Consider the following 22466-nt stretch of genomic DNA (forward strand, 5'->3'; position numbering starts at 1 on the left):
GGGTCCCGTGCGAGTTTGCGGCGGGTGCGACACGAATTCAGCCATACTATCTGTATAGCTGAACTCGAATCGCACAGAGATCGGATGTGATTTGCACTGCAGTGCGGTGCGAATCACATCCGTTCTCATAAACCGCTGCAATGTGAACCCAGCCTTAGTGACACTGGCGACGGGGGGTGATCACGGGGTTAAACCTTTATTGGGGGGGTTAGGGGGGTACCTTAGAACTAAAGGGGGCTAACCCTAACTGCCCTAACAGTTATTAGTCACAAATGACACCTGCCGGGTGATCAGGGGGTTAAACCTTTATTAGGTAATAAATGGCGGGTGCCCTGAAACTATAAAAAAATAACTAACCAACCAGCGTCACCTGTAACAGTTATATGGTGATCACTGGTGAAAGGGTTAACTAGGGGGCAATCAGGGGGCTTTATGCGGTAGTATATGGGGGTCCCTAGCGCTATAAAAAGCTGCGGCGAACCTAAATACCTACCTGCCTAACTAGCGTCACCTGTGACACTAATACGGCGATCAGAAAAATGATCGCTTATTAGGCTGGGTTCACACTGGAGCGATGCGGAAACGCCGCGAATCCGCGGCGGGTTCCCGCATCGCATGCCTCCCGGCGGCAGTTCACACTGCCCTATGCGAACTGCTGGGAGTGTCAGTGAAATGTTACTGACACCCCCAGATCAGTTCGCATATCGCAGTGCGATCTGCAAACTCGGATCGCATGGTGTGAACACCCATGCGATCCGATTCTGCTGCGGGCCAAAAAAAGGGTCCCGTGCGAATTTGCGGCGGGTGCGGCGGGTGTGGCGGGTGCGGCGGGTGCGGCGAATGGCTGAACTCGAATCGCACAGAGATCGGATGTGATTTGCACTGCAGTGCGGTGCGAATCACATTCGTTCTCATAAACCGCTGCAATGTGAACCCAGCCTTAGTGACACTGGCGACGGGGGGTGATCACGGGGTTAAACCTTTATTGGGGGGGTTAGGGGGGTACATTAGAACTAAAGGGGGCTAACCCTAACTGCCCTAACAGTTATTACAGTCACAAATGACACCAATGCAAAAAAAAAAAAAAAAAAATGACATTGGTGTCACTGTGACTGGGGGGCAGGGGTAATTGGGGGGGTGATCGGGGGGTAAAGGGGGGGTGTGAGTGTGCCTGGCATGTTCTACTGTGTGTGGGATGTGTTGGTGCAACTCACTGATCCGCTCTCCTCCGTGTCGGAACGAAAAATACCGACACGGAGGAGAGAATACATCACTTCCTCTCCTGTGTTTACATTACAGGAGAGGAAGTGATGTCACCGGGGATTTCCATTCGTCGGGAGCGATCGCGAGGGGGTGGCCATGAATGAATGGCCGTCCCCTCGTCCGGGATCGCTCCCGAACGAAAACCGACCGCCGCAGGCACCGGGCGGGGGCCCGATCGGGCCCCCGACCCGCGGGAGGCAAAGGACGTACATGTATGTGCTTATGCCTGCCCGTGCCATTCTGATGACGTACATCGGCGTGCGGCGGTCGGCAAGTGGTTAATATTGTTGTGAGTGGTATGGAATATTAATGAAGATCTCAGCGATTATTCTCAGTGCCTCCAACCTTACGGTCATTTTATAAATGTTATTCTGATTGTCAGTGCATATCACAATCCTTTCCTGAGTTAGTCAATTTATGGGGTTTTCTTACCAAAGTATATAATATCTCCCAACAAATGAATAAGTAAAATCATTTTGACTTTATTAATTAGCGAGTATATTAATACAATTTCATACAGAACTATATTTTCTGGTGATTGAGACTTCACACATACATTATTAAAACATCAATATTTTTACTGAGGAAAACTAATAGAATTACTCAAGGGAGTCCAGATTGATCTGTTGGAAAAATATGTGTGGTAATTCACCTTTTATATTCAAGAACACAATATCTCTTGTCCCTCAGGGGAGTGGTCCTCCAAACTTCTCCCGGAAGAAATTTGAAGTATATCTCTCAGAGTCCGCAGAACAATAATGCCAATTTGAATTAATTATTAAACCAACAGAGCTTCAGAAATGACATGGAGCAATAAACTTCCCTGGGATCACAGAAATCTAAATTGATATACATTTTTGTTCAAATTCCTTAAAACACGGATATAATAATGCACCCCTCGACAGTCAATAAACATCAATACATAACCTCTAAAATACGATTCCTATAATTTACAAGAGCGGATATAAAATTGCATTTGTGTGGTCTGGATCCTGACCAATCAGCTTAAAAAGGGAAGATGTCCGCCAAAATCTACGCACATCGAATGGTTTCAGTCATAAAGCCCAGCAAGATGGGGAGTGGTCAAATATCAGCAGACTTCTTGATGTCGGGGGTGCATCTGGTGTGGGGTCTGTGATCCTCTACTTAGGGCTTTCCCAACCTTTATACCATTTTGGGACAATACACCTATAAAATTTATCATGAGCTCAGCCCAGAAGGTTCGCCTTACTCTCCATTGGTTGGGAAATTTTTATGATCGGCCAGGTACCAACTGTAATATTATCTTCAGCCACTGGGGGTGCCTGAGGATAACAAATGTGTATTCAACTTAATTTGTTAAAAGAAGGGATATATATATATATATATATTATTTAACCACTTAACAACCACCCTATAGCCGAATGACGGCTACAGGGCGGTTTCTTAACCCTGGGAGGACGTCATATGACGTCCTCCCAGAATTCCGCTCTCGCGCGCCCCCGCATCACGGATCACGGTAAACAGCCGCTCATAGCGGCCGTTTACCACGTGATCGCTCCGTCAAATGACGGAGTGATCACTTGTAAACAAACCGGCGTCATGTTATGACGCCGGTTCCTCCTTCCCCCTCTCTGTACCGATCGGAACAGCGGAGGGGGAAGAGATCGGTGTCAGCAGCGATGTGGGCTGCATCTGCAGTGCCCACATCGCTGGTCACCGAAAATTAACCCCTCAATTCCCTGCAAATACTCTGCAATACCCCGCCATTACTCTGCATTACTGTGCAATACCCTGCAATACTCTGCATTACACTGCAATACTCTGCGTTACTCTGCAATACTCTGCGTTACTCTGCAATACCCTGCTTTACTCTGCAATACCCTGCAATACTCTGCATTACTCTGCAATACCCTGCATTACTCTGCAATACCCTGCAATACTCTGCAACACTCTGCAATACCCTGCAACGATCTGCAACACCCGCCAATACCCTGCAACACTCTGCAATGCTCTGCAACACCCGCCAATACCGTGCAACACTCTGCAATGCTCTGCAACACCCTCCAATATCCTGCAATGCTCTGCAACGCAATACTCTGCAACGCCATACTCTGAGATACCCAGCCATACTCTGAGATACCCAGCCATACCCAGCCATAGTTGGTGATACCCTGCAATACCCAGCCATAGACACCCCCCCCTCCCACCGCCCTCCGGTGCTTCTAACGTCTCGCCAATATGATCAAATCCAGAATCTTTTTTTTTTTTTCAGGCTTCCCAGCTTAGAGATGAGATGTGGGTCTTGTTGACCCCATATCTTACTGTAAAGAGGTCCTGTCATGCCATATTCCTATTACAAGGGATGTTTACATTCCTTGTAATGGGAATAAAAGTGATCAAAAAATTTATTTTTGGGGAACAAAATGTCAAACTAAAATAAATAAAGTAAAATGAACAATAACATTTTTTTTTTTTTTTTTTAAAGCGCCCCTGTCCCCATGTGCTCGCATGCAGAAGCGAACGCATACGTAAGTCCCGCCCACATATGAAAACGGTGTTCAAACCAGACATGTGAGGTATCGCTGCAAACGTTAGAGCGAGAGCAATTATTCTAGCCCTAGACCTCCTCTGTAACTCAAAACATATAACCAGTAAAAAAAAAATTAAATCGTCGCCTATGGGGATTTTTAAGTAGCGACGTTTGGCGCCATTCCACGAGCCTGTGCAATTTTAAGGAGTGACATGTTAGGTATCTATTTACTCAGCGTAACTTCATCTTTCACATTATGCAAAAATTGGGCTAACTTTACTGTGTTTTTTTTTTTTAAGCACAAAACTTTTTTTTTCCAAAAAAAAGCATTCGAAAAATTGCCGCGCAAATACCGTGCAAGATAAAAAGTTGCAACGACCACCATTGTATTCTCCAGGGTGTTTGCTAAAAAAAACATATATAATGTTTTGGGATTCTATGTAATTTTCTAGCAAATAAATGATGATTTTTACATGTAGGAGAGAAATGTCAGAATTGTCCTGGGTGCTCTAGAACGCCTGATGGCGCTCCCTGCATGTTGGGCCTCTGTATGTGGCCACACTGTGGAAAAGTCTCACACGTGTGGTATCACCGTACTCGGGAGTAATAGCAGAATGTGTTTTGGGGTGTAATTTGTGGTATGCATATGCTGTGTGAGAAATAAACTGATAATATGACAATTTTGTGAAAAAAAAAAGTAAAAAAAATCTTGATTTTGCAAAGAATTGTGGGAAAAAATGACAACTTCAAAAAACTCATCATGCCTCTTACTAAATACCTTGGAATGTCTTCTTTCCAAAAAGGGGTCATTTGGGGGGTATTTGTACTTTTCTGGCATGTTAGGGTCTCAAGAATTGAAATAGGCCGTCAGTACTTCGGGTGTGATCAATTTTCAGATATTGGCACCACAGATTGTGGACTCTATAACTTTCACAAAGACCAAATAATATCCACCAATTTGTACTTATTTTTACCAAAGATATGTAGTGGTATAAATTTTGGCCAAAATTTATGAAGAAAAAAATACTAATCTGCTAAATTTTATAACAGAAACGAAGAAAAATTTCATTTTTTTACAGAATTTTCTGTATTTTTTCTTTTATAGCACAAAAAATAAAAAACCCAGCGGTGATTAAATACCACCAAAAGAAAGCTCCATTTGTGTGAAAAAAAGGACAAAAATTTCATAAGGGTACAGTGTTGCATGACTGAGTAATTGTCATTCAAAATGTGAGAGCACCGAAAGCTGAAAATTGGTCTGGTTATTAAGGGTGTTTAAGTGCCCATTGGTCAAGTGGTTAATAATGAAAATTGAAAATTTGGAAATTGACTTCAAAAATAGAAATGAAAAACAAAAGATTGCCTAAACAAAGCAACCAGGGAACTGGTTTAAAGGTAATTTTAGGGAATTGCTTGATATATTTGCTAGCAATTGGGTCAGCCAGTAGTAGTGGCCAGAATCTGTGCAAAATTTCTTTAAACTTCTGTTGTTGGTTCGAGTAACGAGTAATTATTCTAAGCCCTTGTACACAAGATCGGAGATTCCGACGGAATGTGTCCGATCGGAGCGTTTTGTCTGATATTCCGACTGTGTGTGGTCTCCATCGGACTGTTTCCGTTGGAATATCCAACGCACCAAATTTTCCAACTTGTTGGTAAAATTTTCCGACAAAATGCTCCGATCGGACATACTCCGATCATGTGTAGAGAATTCCGATCGGACAAAGTGCCACGCATGCTCATATCAAATTCCTACATCAAAGCTATTGGCTACTAGCCTGAACGTAGTCCCATCGTAACGAAATAACGTCATCACGTTCCGAACGATCGGATTTCCCGACAACTTTGTCCGACCGTGTGTATGCAACAGTTTCGGACAAAATCCGTCGGACAGAATCCAACGGATTTAGTTGTCGGAATCTCCGGCCGTGTGTACGGGGGCTAACAGATTCACTTGTATTAGAATGTCCCGTGGAAAAGATAAGGGATGATCTGTTCTTAGGTTTAACTCGGTTATAGGCTGGTTTTAAACATTTATGACTATAGCCCTTCTATAACTATCCGGCGGACTTAGTCTGACGGACTTCCCGCCGGACTGTCCGCCGGAGTTTTCCCGAACGGGCTACTTGCTCACACACGACACTTTTTCAGCGGACTAATACGTCGTACTGTCCGCCGTACTTTTGAAATGAACGGACTCGCCCACACACACGGAGGAAAGTCCGCTCATTTTGAGCACGTCTCCAGGTAGCCGGGGCCAGCGAAGGAGGCGCCGCTGGCCCCATTACCTGGTATGAACTTAAAGGGGTCTCCCGGATTCTGATAAGCCCCCCGCCCGCAGACCCCGACAACCAACGGCCAGGGTTGTTGGGAAGAGGCCCTTGCCCTGATCAACATGGGGACAAGGTTCTTTGGAGTGGGGGGGGCCGCACGCCCCCCCTTCCCCAAGGCACCTCCCCATGTTGAGGGCACACGGCCTGGCACGGCTCAGAAGGGGGGGGCGTTCGCTGTCCCCACCCCCTTTCCTGGCCGGCCGGGTAGCGTGCTCGGGCAAGGGTCTGATGTGGACCTAGGGGGGCCCCCACGCCAATTTTTTTTGGTGTAGGGGTTCCCCTTTAAGTCCACACCAGGTGACGGGGCCAGCGATGCCTCCTTCTCTGGCCCCGGCTACCTGGAGACGCACTCAAAATGAACAGACTTATCTCCGCGCGGGAAAAGTCCGCTCATTTCAAAAGTACGGCGGACTGGCACACACACGGCCGGATTGTCCGCCGAAAAGCGAGTCCGGTGGTAAGATTGGAGTGCAAAACTACTTTCTTAGTCCGCCGGACTTTTGGGTAAAAAAAAGTCCGCCGGAGGCTACACACGGGCGGATTGTCCGGCGGACTTGAGTTTGCCGGGCTTTTCCACCGGATTGTTTGATCATAACAGTTTCTGCACACTTGTCCTTCTTTGCAATACTCCCTTGTGTGACCAAAGGTAAAGCAATTGCGGCAGTACTGAGGCTGTCCAGGGTACCACAAGGAGGAGGAGAAAGCCTGTGGGGGTTGGTCTACCCCAGAAACCTCGCCAGCTCTAAACTGGACAAAGTACTTTCGCAGTCCATTAAAAGTACCCAGAATGTTCGTTTGCTTAACCCCAGCAGACACAAACAAGCAGTATCGTCGGAGCACAGCCTGAATCTCCCGATCCCCCACAAAGGGGTTGTACATCTGGACTGTCAGAGGGATGCGTTTCTTAGATTCTGTGGGCAAAAAAGTGATGCCCAACAGGGATGGGTGGTGTAGAATCTGGGGCTGCTGTCCCTCCATTCCTCCACCCCTTTCCCTCTCCATCACTTCCCCCCTTTCCCTCTCCATCCTGCATTCATCTCAGACTCTAACCACACCCCTTTGAGCCACGCCTATTTAAGTTACGCCCGCTATTTTACGTAAACCACGCCCATATTTCAACTTTTCATATGCCATGCCTACAAATGCATGCCCCGCTCCCTAATTATAATACAACCCCGCCTACAGCCAAAAAAAGTGTCCCGGATTTTTTTTTTACAATGTTAGCAACTATGCTAAAGCTACCCCAATTGCTGGTGTTCTGCTGGTCCTTTACCACAGGCAGCTGCTGCAGCAATTACAGTCGGTATATTGTGCCACCTGCACAGTGTACGCCTAAAGCTACCCCAATTGCTGGTGTTCTGCTGATCCTATCCGCAGGCAGCTGCAGCAATTACAGTCGGTATATTGTGTCATCTGCACAGTGTACACCTAAAGCTACCCCATTTGCTGGTGTTCTTCTGATCCTATACCACAGGCAGGCAGCTGCAACAATTACAGTTGGTGCACTGTGTCATCTGCAGAGTTTACACCTAAAGCTACCCCAATTGCTGGTGTTCTTCTGATCCAATACCATAGGCAGCTGCTGCAGCAATTACAGTCGTCGTATTGTGCCACCGGAACAGTGTACCCCTAAAGCTACAACAATTGCTGGTGTTCTTCAGATTCTATACCAGCCGTCACTAAATGGCGGCCCGCGGTCCGAGTCCGGACCGAGCAGCACTTCTGCCCGGACCGCCATGCCGCCAGTTTAGCAAGCGACAGCAATCACTGGTTTGCTGGGACCGCGGGTTTCCCCAGCAACCAGTGACGCTGCGCGCATGCGCCCGCCCCCTGCTGCCGGCCGCGTCTCTAGGAAAAGCAAGAGACACGGGCAGTGTGACGTCACGTGCGCGCCCCGCCCCCCTGCTGCCCGCTGTTCCCGGGTCCTGGATCTCAGGCAGCTTCAGTTGTGCCCACACTCCTGCAGTTAAGGTATGTGGGCACATTAGTTATTTATTAGTGATCAGTGTTCTGCACACTGTTGGGTATATTTTAAGGGGCTTTTTTTTGTAAAGGGCACGCTGATGGGAAAATTTTATGTTAAAGGACACTCTGATGGGCACATTTTATTTTAAGGGGCACGCTGATGGATATATTTTTTTATGTGCACACTGATGGGCATGTTTTGTTAAGGTGCCTCTTAACAAAATATGCCCATCGATGTGCACATTAAAAATATACCCATCAGCGTGTCCCTTAAAATAAAATGTGCCCATCAGAGTGCCCTTTAACATAAAATTTTCCCATCAACGTGCCCCTTAACATAAAATAAGGGTCACGCTGATGGGCACCTTTTATGTTAAGGGGTAATCCGATGGACAAATTTTATTTTACGGGGCACACTGATGGGTATATTTTTAATGTGCATATCGATGGGCATATTTTGTTAAGGGGCACGCTGATGGGTACAACAAAATGTGCCCTACAAAATATGCCCATCGATGTGCACATTAAAAATATACTCATCAGCATGCCCCTTAAAATAAAAATTGTCCATCAGAATGCCTCCTAACATAATAGGTGCCCATCAGTGTGACCCTTATTTCATGTTAAGGGGCACGCTGATGGGCAGATTTTATTTTAAGAGCAACACTGATGGGTACATTTTATATTAAAAGGGGCACTTTGATGGGCAAATTTTAAGTTAAGGGGCATGTCTTGTTATGTCCATCAGAGTGCCCCTTAATATAAAATGTGCCCATCAGCATGACACTTATTTTATGTTAAGGGAAATCTTGATGTGCGCATTTTATGTTAAGGGGCACTGTGATGGGGACACCTGATTTAAAGGGGCACTGTGATGGGGACACCTGATTTAAAGGGGCACTGTGATGGGTTAAAGGGGCACTGTGATGGGGACACCTGATTTAAAGGGGCACTGTGATGGGGACACCTGATTTAAAGGGGCACTGTGATGGACACCTGATTTAAAGGGGCACTGTGATGGGGACACCTGATGTAAAGGGGCACTGTGATGGGGACACCTGATGTAAAGGGGCACTGTGATGGGGACACCTGATGTAAAGGGGCACTGTGATGGGGACACCTGATTTAAAGAAGCACTGTGATGGGGACACCAGATTTAACTTGACAATAAATATTGTTGAAATGCTAAGGAAATTGTACATTTCTCATGTTTTTGATAGATATACAGTTACTACAATATTTCTGAGTTGTAGCACAGACTTGAGATTCGGACCTCGGCCCAAAGAAAATTTTGGCGACCGGACCTCCTTTAATTTTAATTCATTACCCCTGTTCTATACCATAGGCAGGCAGCTGCAGTAATTACAGTCGGTGTATTGTGTCATCTGCATAGTGTGCACCTAAAGCTACCCCAATAGCTGTTATTCTGCTGATCCTATCTGCAGGCAGCTGCAGTAATTACAGTCTGTGTACTGTGTCACCTGCACAGCATGCACCTAAAGCTACCCCATTGCTGCCGTTCTTCTGATCCTATACCATAGGCAGGCAGCTTCAGTAATTACAGTTGGTGTACTGCGTCATCTGCACAGTGTGCACCTAAAGCTACCCCAATTGCTGGTGTTCTTCTGATCCAATACCACAGGCAGCTGCTGCAGCAATTACAGTCGTTGTATTGTGCTACCTGCACAGTGTACGCTTAAAGCTACCCCAATTGCTGGTGTTCTTCAGATCCTATACCATAGGCAGGCAGCTTCAGTAATTACAGTCGGTGTATTGTGTCATCTGCATAGTGTGCACCTAATGCTACCCCAATTGCTGTTGTTCTGCTGATCCTATCTGCAGGCAGCTGCAGTAATTACAGTCGGTGTATTGTGTCATCTGCACAGTGTGCACTTAAAGCTACCCCTATTGCTGGTGTTCTCATAGTAATAATACTACAGGCAGGCAGTTAATTCTGCTAGCTGCCGTATAATCAGTATATATGTCCCAGCTTTGTGCAGCTACATCTCCCTGCAGACCATTAGTATGTCTGGGAGGCCAACAAGGAGAGGCAGACAGTCACGAGCCAATAAAAGAGGGCAAGCAGGCTCTGTGTCTAGAGACAACAGTGCCAGTCGTAGACGCGGTGCATCCTCATCAGCACGTGGCCGTGGAACACGCTTGTCTTTATTTTCGGCAGCTGGACGTGTTGAGCCGCATCATGCCGAAGACTTGGTAGAGTGGATGACCAAGCCCTCCTCATCCTCTCACCCAGGCTCAGGGTACTGGCAAAGCACCCACAGACCAGCACCAGTGCCTAATGCCCAATTTTTCTGCCCCTGTTCAACAGGTACGTGTAATTACAATTCTTGATATAATCATTCACAGCAGGGCGCTCCAGCGCCCACCAAGAGTCACTGTGAGGACTTACAATGTTGTGGCAACACCAACACCTTAGGCCCCCATTTCTGCAGAGCATATAGGACAGGCCCCTACTTTCAAACATCCAACTTACAAATGTCTTCTACTTGCAAACGGAAGGAGACAACAGGAAGTGAGATGAAATCTACCCCTAGGAAGGGAAATTCTCTCCTGTAAGAGTTGATATGGGAAAAACGTGTCTCCTCTCCACTGATGCTTTATCACCAATCCTTGTTTTACTAAAACCCCCAAATTTTCAAAAAACATTTGTCATTGGGACGGAAAGTGAGATGAAATCTTCTGAAGAGGGGCACAGATGGAAAAAAAATGTTACAGGGGTGATAACCCTTCCCTATGTTTTCAAAAAAGCTTAAAAATAGTTTTTTTGACTGGAGCTACACTTTAAAAATGTACCAGTTGAAAATTACAAACGGATTCAACTTAACACAACAAACCTACACAGTCCCTGTCTTGTTTGCACCGCCTGTATACTGCTGCTCTGAGTATATAGGGCCTGGGGGCCACACGCCTTTCCTTTTTTTAATTTGGGTGCGGAGTTCCCCTTAATATCCGTACAAAACCCAAAGGGGCTGGTAATGGGCAGGGGGGGGGGCTACCTATGCCATTTTTCTCAATGATTTTCATTCGTATTGCCGGAACCAGACATGACGTTAAAATCGCAAGCAGTTTTAAATGACTTTTTTTCCGTTAGAAATGTGATTTTGTGCAGGGACTGTTCTAATCACGGGAAACACGCACCACTTCACAGGCATACTACAGACACCCCTCAGGCACCATATTTAAAGGAATATTTCACTTTTTTTTTTACTTTAAGCATCATTAAAATCACTGCTCCCGAAAAAACGTCCCTTTTTAAAACTTTTTTTGCATTGATACATGTCCCCTGGGGCAGGACCCGGATCCCCAAACCCTTTTTAGGAGAATACTTGCATATTAGCCTTTAAAATTAGCACTTTTGATTACAAACGTTCGAGTCCCATAGACTTTAATGGAGTTCTTTCGCAGGTTCTGGTGCAAACCAAACCGGGGGGAGGGTGTTCGGCTCATCCCTACTTAAGAGATGAACCACATGGAGTTTACTTAGATTGGCAGAATCACCCAAGAATTGTCTACCAATGATTAGTCTCCGGCTCCTTTTGACCCCATTTCCATTCTTCATCTCAAAACACAGGTGGACAAGGCCAGACGGTTTCCTATTTGTAGATTTAGTGGTAGATGTCCTGTTTTTATTGGTTCATTGTGTGAAATGACCTCTGTAGGGTTCATGAGGAAGGGGGATTGTAATACGGTCTGTTATCTTTTTGTGACAGACTGTGTGGTGCTGTACCCTACGCTAATACTCAACTAGTGTGTGGTAGTGTTTCGAAACAGTCACCAATGCAAAGACCAGGTTGGTCAGGACAGAAGGGACAATAATAGCTGCTGTCACGCCTATATCAGCGCTTTCTACAGACACAACATCTTCTTTGGGGGTTTCTTTGGGTAGGGGTACTAGAGAGGACATGTGGAAAACGCCTCTCATGCAGCCGGCTTACTGCATTTGGATTGGGAAGTTGGGCCACAGGACCGTCTGGAAACAGAAGGACTCTGACAATCTCTTCCTGAAGTTTAAGGAAGGATCCAGTTCATCCTGAAGCTTTGTATAGCACAAAAGCATTCAGCAAAGCCAATTGAAATAAATAAACAGACACTTTTTTGCACCAGCGTCTTGCCTTGCGGGCAATTAGGTACGGCGCCAACAACTGGTCGTTGGGGTCCACCCCTCCCATATTAAGGTTATATTTGTGGACACAGAGGGGTTTCTCCACAACACCAGTCGCCGTAAGAATTTGGACCGTCATGTCTGCATGAAGGGAGGACAGAACGAAAACATTCTTATTATCCCTCCACTTCACAGCGAGAAGATTATCACATCTCAAGCAGGCTCTCTCCCCCAGCCTAGGATGGGAATCTAGAAGCCGATGGGAAAGCCCCGGTGATTAGATCACACGGTGCCACATGCGCCAATTTGATGATCAAACAAGTGACTAAAAAGTGGCACGCTTGTGTAATAATTTTCCACATACAAGTGGTACCCCTTTCCGAATAAGGGTGACACCAAGTCCCACACAATCTTCCTATGTAGTCAGGGCAGTTTGTCGGCTCTATGTGACTATCTCTTCCCTCGTAAACCATAAAACTACATGTATAGCCTGTGGCCACGTCACAGAGCTTATACATCTTGACCCCGTATCTGGCACGCTTGCTGGGAAGATACTGTTTGAATGACAAGTGGCCAGAAAACGTAATCAGGGACTCATCAAAGCAGACAACTTGATGGGGAGTAAACAAGGCTGCAAAACGTTGGTTGAAGTGGTTTACAAGGGGCCGAATTGTGTAGAGCCGATCAAATTCAGGGTCACCCCAAGGATGACAGAGTTCATTATCGTTGAAATGCATGAACCGCAAGATCTGCTTGTATGGTGTCCTGGTCATGGAGGCAGAGAACACGAGCATATTGTGACTTGGGTCAGGGGACCAATATGACCTCAACTCACTCTTTTTAGTTATGCCCATGAGGAGGGAAAGGCCCAGGAAGGTCTTAAATTCATAAACCATAATAGGTTTCCAATCTCTGGCAAGGGTCAGCAGGGGATTAGCGGCGATGAATTGATGAGCATATGAATTGCTTTGGTCCACAATAGATCTATAGAGATCTTCTGTGAAAAACAATCAAGAGACGTAAAATCAGCTGTTTCCACCTGAATTCCGGGTTGGCCAGTGAATGGGAGAAGTACGGGTGCTGCAGAAGTGGTGGGTTCCCAACTAGGATTGGCGAATGCAGCAGGAAGGGCATTATGGGCTTGTCTTTGTCTTCTTGGTGGCAGCGGGACACTACTTGTGCTTGCCACCTCACCAGCTTGAACTGCACTTATGGGACTCGCCACGTCACCAAGTGTTACTGCAGTGCTGGATGTACGACCAGGATGTACTAGGCCGCTGGTGCTTGTCAGTTCACCGGAAGGATGAGCGGTGCTAGTACTGGCTCTCTGCTCCATATGAGGGACCTGCGGTCCTTGCACCTCAACAACAGCAGAATAGCGGGGTCTGGTACGCCTGACCTTGACAGGGATCACAACTCCATCATCAGAGCTGTCAGGATGCCCGCTGCTGTCTACAGGTTTGTATTCTGATTCTGAATCTGACAGATGAGTGACTTCCTCCTCGCTATCTGTCATGCTCAGAAACGTGTAGGCCTCTTCACTACTGTACCTTTGATTTGACATTTTGGTCTCTAAATTTACTGGTACAGTAGTGAGGCTCACAAGAAAAAAGCACCTGACTGTCAGCGACTGATTCAAACGCTACCACAAAAAGTACCTGACGTAGCTTGACGGCAATTTGCCTGCCCATGCCATTCTGCCACAGTACAACTGCGGCGGCTGGTCAGGAACAGATAATCAGACAAATGGTGACCCAATTACCAATTAACCATGGGTCAGACATGCTTAGCAGAAAACACATAACACCTTAATAAACAGACAATAGCAGGAGACCAGAAGCGCCAGGCGGCTTGCTGACTATATTATCATCTTCTATGAGTCTCTCAGTCTGAAAAGGTGGAATTCATTTCTCTTCATATATTTCTTGAGGGATATTATAGATAAACATTATTGTCCCATTTGAAGCAATCCAAACCACATTCTCAGTGTCCATTAAGTAGTTGTCCATCATTTTCTTGGTCATCTTGTGCCCCTAATAGACACTGGGTACCTTACACATAAGAGGGGCCAAGGTAAGCTGGGTTCCACGGGCCCTCCGTCTGATGTGATACCCATCACAGGAACTACTGCCCGCTGACCACCCCATGCTCCTTATGCTTGGACATACACATTATTTTTTTTAACTGCGGATTGAAAAATATACCCCTGCAGCGCTGCAGGCACTGACATATGTATTCTGAGAACAGCATCCTGCTGCTCTCAGAATACACAACAAACACACCTAACCAGATAGGACTTTACTGATACCAGAAAGGAATGATTACACAATGTAATTATATTTAAATTTTTATTAAATCATTGATAAAAACAGAGTTTACAGTATCTTCTGCCACACATCCACCCAATCTTCTAATGTTGGGCATACATGTAATGTTCTTGTGTATGCAGAGCACTTTTGTATATTATTTGGTCTGAAGTTAAGTTTGGACCAATGAGAGCTCAGAGGCGGCTCTAGATTTTGTGAGGCCTTAGGCAAAACTTAGACTTGAGGCCCCACTCACTCCCATAATAGGAAAAATAATTCAAGTGATGGAAATTAACTGTATTAGGAGGGTACAGTATAGGGGGGTGGACAGTACAGGGGGAAAAGAAAGAAAGAAAGAAAGAAGGAAAGAAAGAAATAAGGAAAGTGTGATCCAGAGGAAGGCGAAAAACCCCAGCAAAGCATGAGCTACATACAGCAGGGGAGAAAATTCCTTCCTGATCCCTCGAGAGACGATCAGCTACTCCCTGGATCAATGTCAGTACTGTACCCAGTTATATTAAATATATATATATGTGTAAATTTAGGAAAGAATCCAGGCAAAGCAAACTTTGAATAGAGAAAACATCAAAGCTGCGCTAAAAGTGATAGCAGTAAGCACACCAACAGATATAAATTTGGTCACAACTAATATATAAAAGGTTCACAGGGCGTGATGGCGTCACAAATTTATACTCTACCCTACGCATTTTGCTGCATCTTCCCCCAAAGATGCTTTTATAGCAAGATGCGCAGGGCGGAGTCTAAGTCCCCTCTAATGGGACCGCCTGTGATTCACTGATGTGCTGTTTTTACATCTTTTACATCTCTGCCATCACAGATTTATACGCCACAATATATGTTTATCATTCTCCCGAAGATGCTATTTGTAGGGGAAAGCATAGGGTGGAATCTAAGTTTGTAAAAACATTTTAAAAAGTAGTAAAAACAGCACATGTGTTTTGCTACACATAGCATCTTTCCCCCAAAAGATGCTATTTGTGCTGTTTTTTACTCTTTTTTTTTTAAGTGACGTCACAAATTTAGACTCCGCCCTATATGTTTTGCCACATATACAGTGGTATCTTGCAGCAGCTTCTCCTTTTCCCCTTTCACGTTCTCTTACTCATTCTTCTGCTCTTCTTTACATCCGTGATAGAATCTATTAACAAAAAAAAAGAAAAAGGAAGTTAGGTTGATGTACATATTTTAAAGTGGAATTACATTCAAAACTTTGTTTCTCGGTTGGTTTCCCATCAGGTGTGGAGGGGGCATCTCCTAATAGAAACGCAACGGACAAATGAAGCAGCATTATTAGTTTGGGATAGAACAGGGAAGGCTTAAATCCCCCTATTAAGTCTCTGCTAGGTAGATTTCCCTTTACTTCCTGGATTGCGGATGCAAAAGGAAGTGAGAAGAAATCTCCCTACAGTGAGGGGAATTCCCATCTTAGACTGTAGTTCCCAAAACATTGGGTGATCCCCCTTGGCACTTGTTCTCGTGGTAACTCTATAATTTAGGATTGTCTCCAGAACAAATAAAGGAGGAATCTCCCCAGCGGGGACACAGACTGCAATAAAAACTGGGCAGGGGATCTAATTCCAGCTTCCGGTTAGAGGATACTTACTTCTGTGATCTCTCTCACGGATGGTTTGATGTTGGATAGGTTTTTGTTCTGGATTCCTTCCTCCTGCTCCTCTGCTATGACAAGAATGCTGTAAGAGAAATTGTAATGTGAAATATTTCGTTTTGCTGAAAATTTGGGATTGAAGTGAACTAAAACAGAAAATAGTACAAAAACTTTACATTTTTACTAAAATAAAGCCAATAAAATCTTCTTTTTATTTCCTTAAACCTCCCCCTCCTCAAGGCGGAGGTCCGCCCACCGCTGCTTTCGCTGGGGGGAAAGAGTACAATGAGAGGAAGTTCCACGTTTGGGTGGAGCTCCGCTTTAAGTGCATGCCTAGCCAAAACTTTTCTTTGAGTTGAATAGAGTAGGTAAGGGTTGGATCCCCTATTCAGTTTCTTTTTTTTTGGGCTATCTGTGTCCTGTTAGGGAGATTTCCTTTTACTTCCCATCTTGGTGATGCTTCAAGGAATGAGGACAAATCTCTCTAAAGTGAAAATTCTCATCTTGGACAGATGTCTCCACATTGTCCCCATTGGAAGATTCTCCCTCACCTCTTGCTGTCATGGCAAGTCTAAAATTCAGGATTCCCCCTTACTTTGTGTCTTATTGACAATGGTCACCAGGACGTGGACAGGAAAGAATCAAATAAATACTTGGCAGAGGGTCTAACACATTCTTAGGCTATCCCAACTAAAAATGAGTTTTGCCTTTACATATGCTTTGAAATAGAAGGTTATGTCTAGTGAGAGGGGTCTCTGGAGCATCATCATCCAAAAATACTTAACACTAAGAAGTTCATTATAACAGAGCGGACAATGCTTTGCGCTCTCTCTCCGTTATACTCTGTAGGGCTTCACATACCGTAACCCGCATATTACAGCTCATTTATAAGATGTGGGCCGCCGTGTGTAGCCTGCACTAGTTCATGGTGTCTGATTGGAGGAGAGCCGGTCACCTGACTTTGACAGATCTCCATACCGGGATCTCCTCCCAACTTTCTCTTTTCTCTCACAAACTCCATTTATTCTTATTGTTCTCCACCAACTCTCAGACCCCCGAAGACGGCGGAGCGCAATGCACATCTGTAAATCACATCGCTGGGCTCTATTAATGCTCAATGCTTTGTTTTTTTTATCTAATGTAATATCTCCGCTTTCTAACCCCCCCCTCCCCCCCTGAAGATTTCCACTATAAATAAGACTACTTACGAATTCCGTCTTTGTCCAGTGCAAGGGGCGCCAATCTTGTTGATCATCTTGTGGGCGATCACTCTCTGCATTAGTTTCCTGATGATGAAGATAGAAAGGTATATGAGATATCGGCTCTACACAGAAGAATATAACGGCTTCCAAACATTTCTGCTTAGTATGAGTTGGAAATGTTTTTTTTATGTTACATTTATCTAATGTTTTATTATATTTGTTTATTGATTTTTATGGATTTCCATAATTCCAGTTTTGTGATTTGAGTATTATGAAAGTCAGAGGGGCATAAAAAAGACCCCCAAATATTTCCATAATCTATACCCGGGGATGTCTACAGGGGAGGACTGACAACTCATGGGGCCCCCACCGGGCAATAGGAGATTATGGGTACCCGGGCAATAGGAGATTATGGGTACCCGGGCAATAGGAGATTATGGGGCCCCCACCGGGCAATAGGAGATTATGGGGCCACCGGGCAACAGGAGATTATGGGGCCACCGGGCAATAGGAGATTATGGGGCCACCGGGCAATAGGAGATTATGGACCCCCTGGGCAACAGGAGATTATGGGGCCCCCAGGCAATAGGAGATTATGGGGCCTCTGGGCAATAGGGGATTATGGGGACCCCGGGCAATAGGAGATTATGGGGCCTCTAGGCAATAGGAGATTATGGAGCCCCCAGGCAATAGGAGATTATGGAGCCCCTAGGCAATAGATTATGACCACACAGTACACACATACACAGAATACACACACACTTAAAAGGTACTGGAGAGATGGGGCAGCTATAATCTTGGAATCTTTAAAAAAAACACAGATTTTTACATTCTGTTCCTGGTTTTAGTGAGGCTGGCAACCCTGATGGGGCCCCTTGGTGGCATGGGGCCCTCGGGCAGTGCCCGAATGGTCAGTCCGCCTCTGGGTGTCTATAAGACATGTAGATGAACTAGTAACATATTTTCCTACTGAAGTGTAATCCTCCATGAAGGCAATGTGACGGCATCTATTGTCATTTATGTATTCTATATGGTCTTAAAATGTATTTAGAAAGAAAAATGTGTACTTACCTCTTCTCCTCTGGGTCCTCGGTGTCTGTCATCTTTTCATAGAGTTTCACCCTCTGTATTCTATCCCTCATCGCTTTAACCTTCCGTTCATTCTTTTTCTTCCACTCCACTTCTTCCTCCACTTTCCTTATCTCCTCTTCAGTGAAGGTGTTTGTCTTCTCCTTCTCCATTTGCTCCCCCATCCCCATCTTCTTCCCTTCCATTTCCCCTTCCCTTTTCCCCTTTTCCCATGTCTTCTTCTGCCGGGCTGCTCCCTTCAGTTCCAGGCAGAGAGTCTATAAAGGAAAGGAAAAAAAAAACTTGGCTTAATATACAGATTTTAAAGTGGAACTGAATTCAAAACTTTGTCTTTTGGTTGGCCGTTGGGTTTCCTATCAGGTGTGCAGGAGGCGCGCCAACTCTTAATAGGAACCCAACGGCCAACTGAGAGGCCGGGTTCACACTGGAGATTGGCAGCGGCTCACAGCAGGAGTCCGGTACGTCTCCATTCAATGCTTCAGGCCTGGTTTCAGACCCAATTTTGGGCTGAATTTGGGCCTGAAATGGACCAAAACACGCAAAGGACTCCTGTGCAATTGGCACCGGAGCCGCTGCGGATGTGTGTGAACCGGCTCCATAGAGACCCGGGCACAATCTCCTGCTATTGCGAATGGGATGCGGTGAAAGCCACATTCTATTAGCAATAGCGTGAACCCAACGTGAATCAGCATGGTTTAATAATTGTGGAAAGAGTAGGGAAGGCTTAACATCCTATCAAGTTGTTTTTTTTTGTGCAGTCTAGTCCCTGCAAGGGAGATTTCTCTTCACTTCCTGAATTGGAGATGCAACAGGAAGTGAGAAGAAATCTCATTACAGGGAGGAAAATTCCCATTTTAGAGAACATTGGATGATCCACCTTCAACTCTTCTCATGACAAATCTACAAATTTAGGATTGTCTCCAGAACAAATGAAGGTGGAATCTCCGCAGCGGGAATACAGACTGCAATAAAAACTTGGCAGAGGATCTCATTTCAGCTTCCTGGTAGAGGATACTTACTTTTGTGATATTCTTTCTCCCCGATGTTTTGTCGCTGAATAGGTTTTCACTCTGGACTTCTTTCTCCTGTTCGCTGAAATGGTTGCTCCATTCGAAAATATTCTTAAAGCGATGGATTTTCTCCTCCTCCAGCTCCATTGCTCTGGCAGGAATCCTGTAAGAGAAATTGTAATGTGAAATATTTAGTTTTACTGAAAATTTGGGATTAAAGTGAACTAAAAGAAATGTAGAAACTTTAAATTTTACTAAAATAATGCCCATTAGCTAAAAGGGCGAAAACCCAGCAGCTGCACATACTGCACTTGTTGACTATTAGTAATCGGACAGTTGCCTGTCCTGGAGTCCAGCGATGTCGGCACCGCAGATGATGTTTCCATCAGCTGTCGGGTGCGTGCCGCCTCCATTGTGAGTAAGGGAACCCGGCAGTGTAGTCTTGCGGCTTCACACCGGGAACCCTACTGCACATGTGCGAGGTACGCTCCCCTCTCCTACTGGCGGGAGCCCGAGCGCTGATGCAAATATCCGCGGCTGAGGCTCCCGGAAGTGGGGACAGCATACCTGTGAAAGATATCCTGTCCCCCCCACCCCCGAAAGATGTCAAATGTGGTACCGGAGGGGGGAAGGAGTACAATGAGCGGAAGTTACACTTTTGGGTGGAACTCCGCTTTAAGTGCATGTCTAGCCAAAACTTTTCTATGCCTTGAATAGAATAGGTAAGGGTTAGATCCACTATTCAGTTACTTGTCTTTTGTTTTGTTTTTTGGGCTTCTGTGTTCTATTAGGGAGATTTCCTTTTACTTCCCATACTGGCGATCCTACAGGAAATGAGGACAAATCTCTCTAAAGTGAGGAGAATTCTCATCTTGGACAGATGTCACCACATTGTCCCCATTGGAAGATTCTCCCTCACCTCTTGCTGTCATGACAACTCTAAAATTCAGGATTCCCCCTTACTTTGTGTCTTAGTGACAATGGTCACCAGGACACGTAGAGGGAAGAATGACCCCAGCAGGGACACAGAGCTATAAATACTTGGCAGAGGGTCTAACACTTTCTGATCCCAACTAAAAATGAGTTTTGCCTTTACATATGCTTTGAAATAGAAGGTTATGTCTAGTGAGAGGGGTCTCTGGAGGATCATCATCTGACTTTGACAGATCTCCATACTGGGATCTCCTCCCAACTTTCTCTTTTCTCTCACAAACTCCACTTATTCTTATTGTTCTCCGCCAACTATCAGACTCCCGAAGCCGGCGGAGCGTAATGCACATTTGTGAAGCGCATCGCTGGGCTCTAGTTATCTTCAATGTTTTCTTTAAGTGGCAATAAAGCTGCATTTTAAATCTCTTCCAAAGAATTCCATTATAAAGAAGAGCACTAAGTGAATTCTGTACTTACCTGTGGCGCATTTCCTCAGGATATGGAGAAGGGACTTTGTTGATGATCCTGTGGGCGACCACTTGGTGCTTGATTTCCCTGATGACAATGAAAGAAAAAGGAAGATGAGATATCCGTTGTACACATAAGAATAAACATTTTCGTTTAGTTGTAAAAAAAAAAAAGTCACATGGAAACTTTATAAGAAGTTATATAAAATCTAACTGGAAATTGGAGAGGACTCTGCTTACTGGTCAGTCCTATGGATCTCCATAATTCCAGTTCTCTAGTTTGAGTAATATGAAAGTCAGAAGGAACATGAAAAGCCCCCCAGTGATTTCTATACCTGGGGGTGTCCTATAAGACACGTAGATGAAGTCACATATTTTACTACTGAAGGTGTAATCCTCGGTGAAGGCACCGTGACTGCTTCAGTTGTCATTGACTTGTTCTATATGTTCTTTAAATGTATATAGAAAAATGCGTACTTACCTCCTCTTCTCTCGGTTTGTGAACTTAAATAAAGTCAGGAAATGTTTCGTCCTCTGAATTGCCAGATCCAGTTCTTGAAATTCAATTGCCTTTTTCTGACACATTTCCTCCTGTTTCTCCTCCTCGGGGTCATTGGTGCCAGACACCTTTAGCAACTGTTTTGTCTTCCGAATTACCGGAGTCAGTTGGTTCACGTCAGTTGCCTTCCTCTTTACTGGTTGGTCTGTGTAAAACACGTGCCTCACCAGCATCTTCCTCCGCAATCCCTGTTCCAGTCCTTTCTTACAGATTTTTGTCTGTTTTCGTTTCTCTTCTTTCTTAAGTTTCTCCAGAGGACTCATTTCTGGAACAGATTTGATGCTCTCCATCTTTGTTTCTTGGTTGGGAGTCCTCTCTTCTCTTGGAACAATGCTCTGTTCCATGATAGCCTCACAAGGCTTCGTTTCTTGGTTGGTATCCACAACTGACATCTATTAAAAAAAAAAAGAAAAAAAAGTTAATCTTTACTGTACAAATATTAAAATGGAACTAAATTCCAAACTTTGTCTCTTGGTTGGCCGTTAAACTTCCTATCAGGTGTGCAGGGGACATGCCAGCTCCTAATAAGGAACCCAACGGACAACTGAAGTAGAGTAAGAAAGGCTTAAACCCCTATCAAGTTTTTTTTATGAAGTCTAGTCCCTGCTAGGTAGATTTCCCTTTACTTCCTGGATTGCAGATGCAATAGGAAGTGAGAAGAAATCTCCCTACAGTGAGGGGAAGTCCCATCTTAGACTGTAGTTCCCAGAACATTGGGTGATCCACCTTAGCACGTGTTCTCGTCATAACTCTAAAATTTAGGATTGTCACCAGAATAAATAAAAGGGGAATCTCCCCAGCGGGGACACAGACCGCAATAAAAACTTGGCAGAGGATCTAATTTAAGCTTCCTGTTAGAGGATACTTACTTTTGTGGTCTCGCTGCTCGAAGATGTTTTGACCACACGGAATGATTTTAGAAAGCGTCTGAATAGGCTTTCTTTCTGGACTTCTTTCTTCTCTTCTCTTGGAGCATTGCTCCATTCTAAGACATTCTCATAACGCTTCAACTGGGCTCCTGCCTCTTCCGGTCCTGTTGCTCTGGATGGAATCCTGTAATAGAAATTGTATTGTGAAATA

The 22466-nt window shown here is 45.0% G+C and overlaps 3 protein-coding genes and 1 long non-coding RNA gene across 4 annotated transcripts in view; 2 read left to right on the forward strand and 2 right to left on the reverse strand.

The window, feature by feature from the left end:
* LOC143989546 (uncharacterized) overlaps positions 1-22466 on the forward strand; it is a 600653-nt gene that overhangs the window by 434918 nt on the left and 143269 nt on the right. The gene's annotated exons all lie outside the window — the stretch shown is intronic.
* Positions 1-22466, forward strand: part of LOC143989564 (uncharacterized) — a 241547-nt gene that overhangs the window by 22751 nt on the left and 196330 nt on the right. The window lies entirely within an intron of this gene.
* On the reverse strand, positions 16112-18616 carry LOC143990014 (uncharacterized). Its single transcript, XM_077490253.1, has 3 exons — positions 18403-18616; positions 17338-17415; positions 16112-16214 (listed from the first exon to the last, which is right to left on the reverse strand). Exons 1-3 carry the CDS (start codon positions 18603-18605, stop codon positions 16112-16114), a joined length of 384 nt encoding a protein of 127 aa, XP_077346379.1. The 5' UTR covers positions 18606-18616.
* On the reverse strand, positions 18614-20917 carry LOC143990374 (uncharacterized). Its single transcript, XR_013277282.1, has 3 exons — positions 20838-20917; positions 19440-19593; positions 18614-18677 (listed from the first exon to the last, which is right to left on the reverse strand). It is a non-coding gene; the product is annotated as an uncharacterized LOC143990374 (long non-coding RNA).

Source organism: Lithobates pipiens, unplaced genomic scaffold (genome assembly GCF_037356315.1).
Source record: "Lithobates pipiens isolate NorthernLeopardFrog02 unplaced genomic scaffold, aLitPip1_a1.2 Scaffold_18, whole genome shotgun sequence".
In the NCBI taxonomy this organism is placed as follows: domain Eukaryota; kingdom Metazoa; phylum Chordata; class Amphibia; order Anura; family Ranidae; genus Lithobates; species Lithobates pipiens.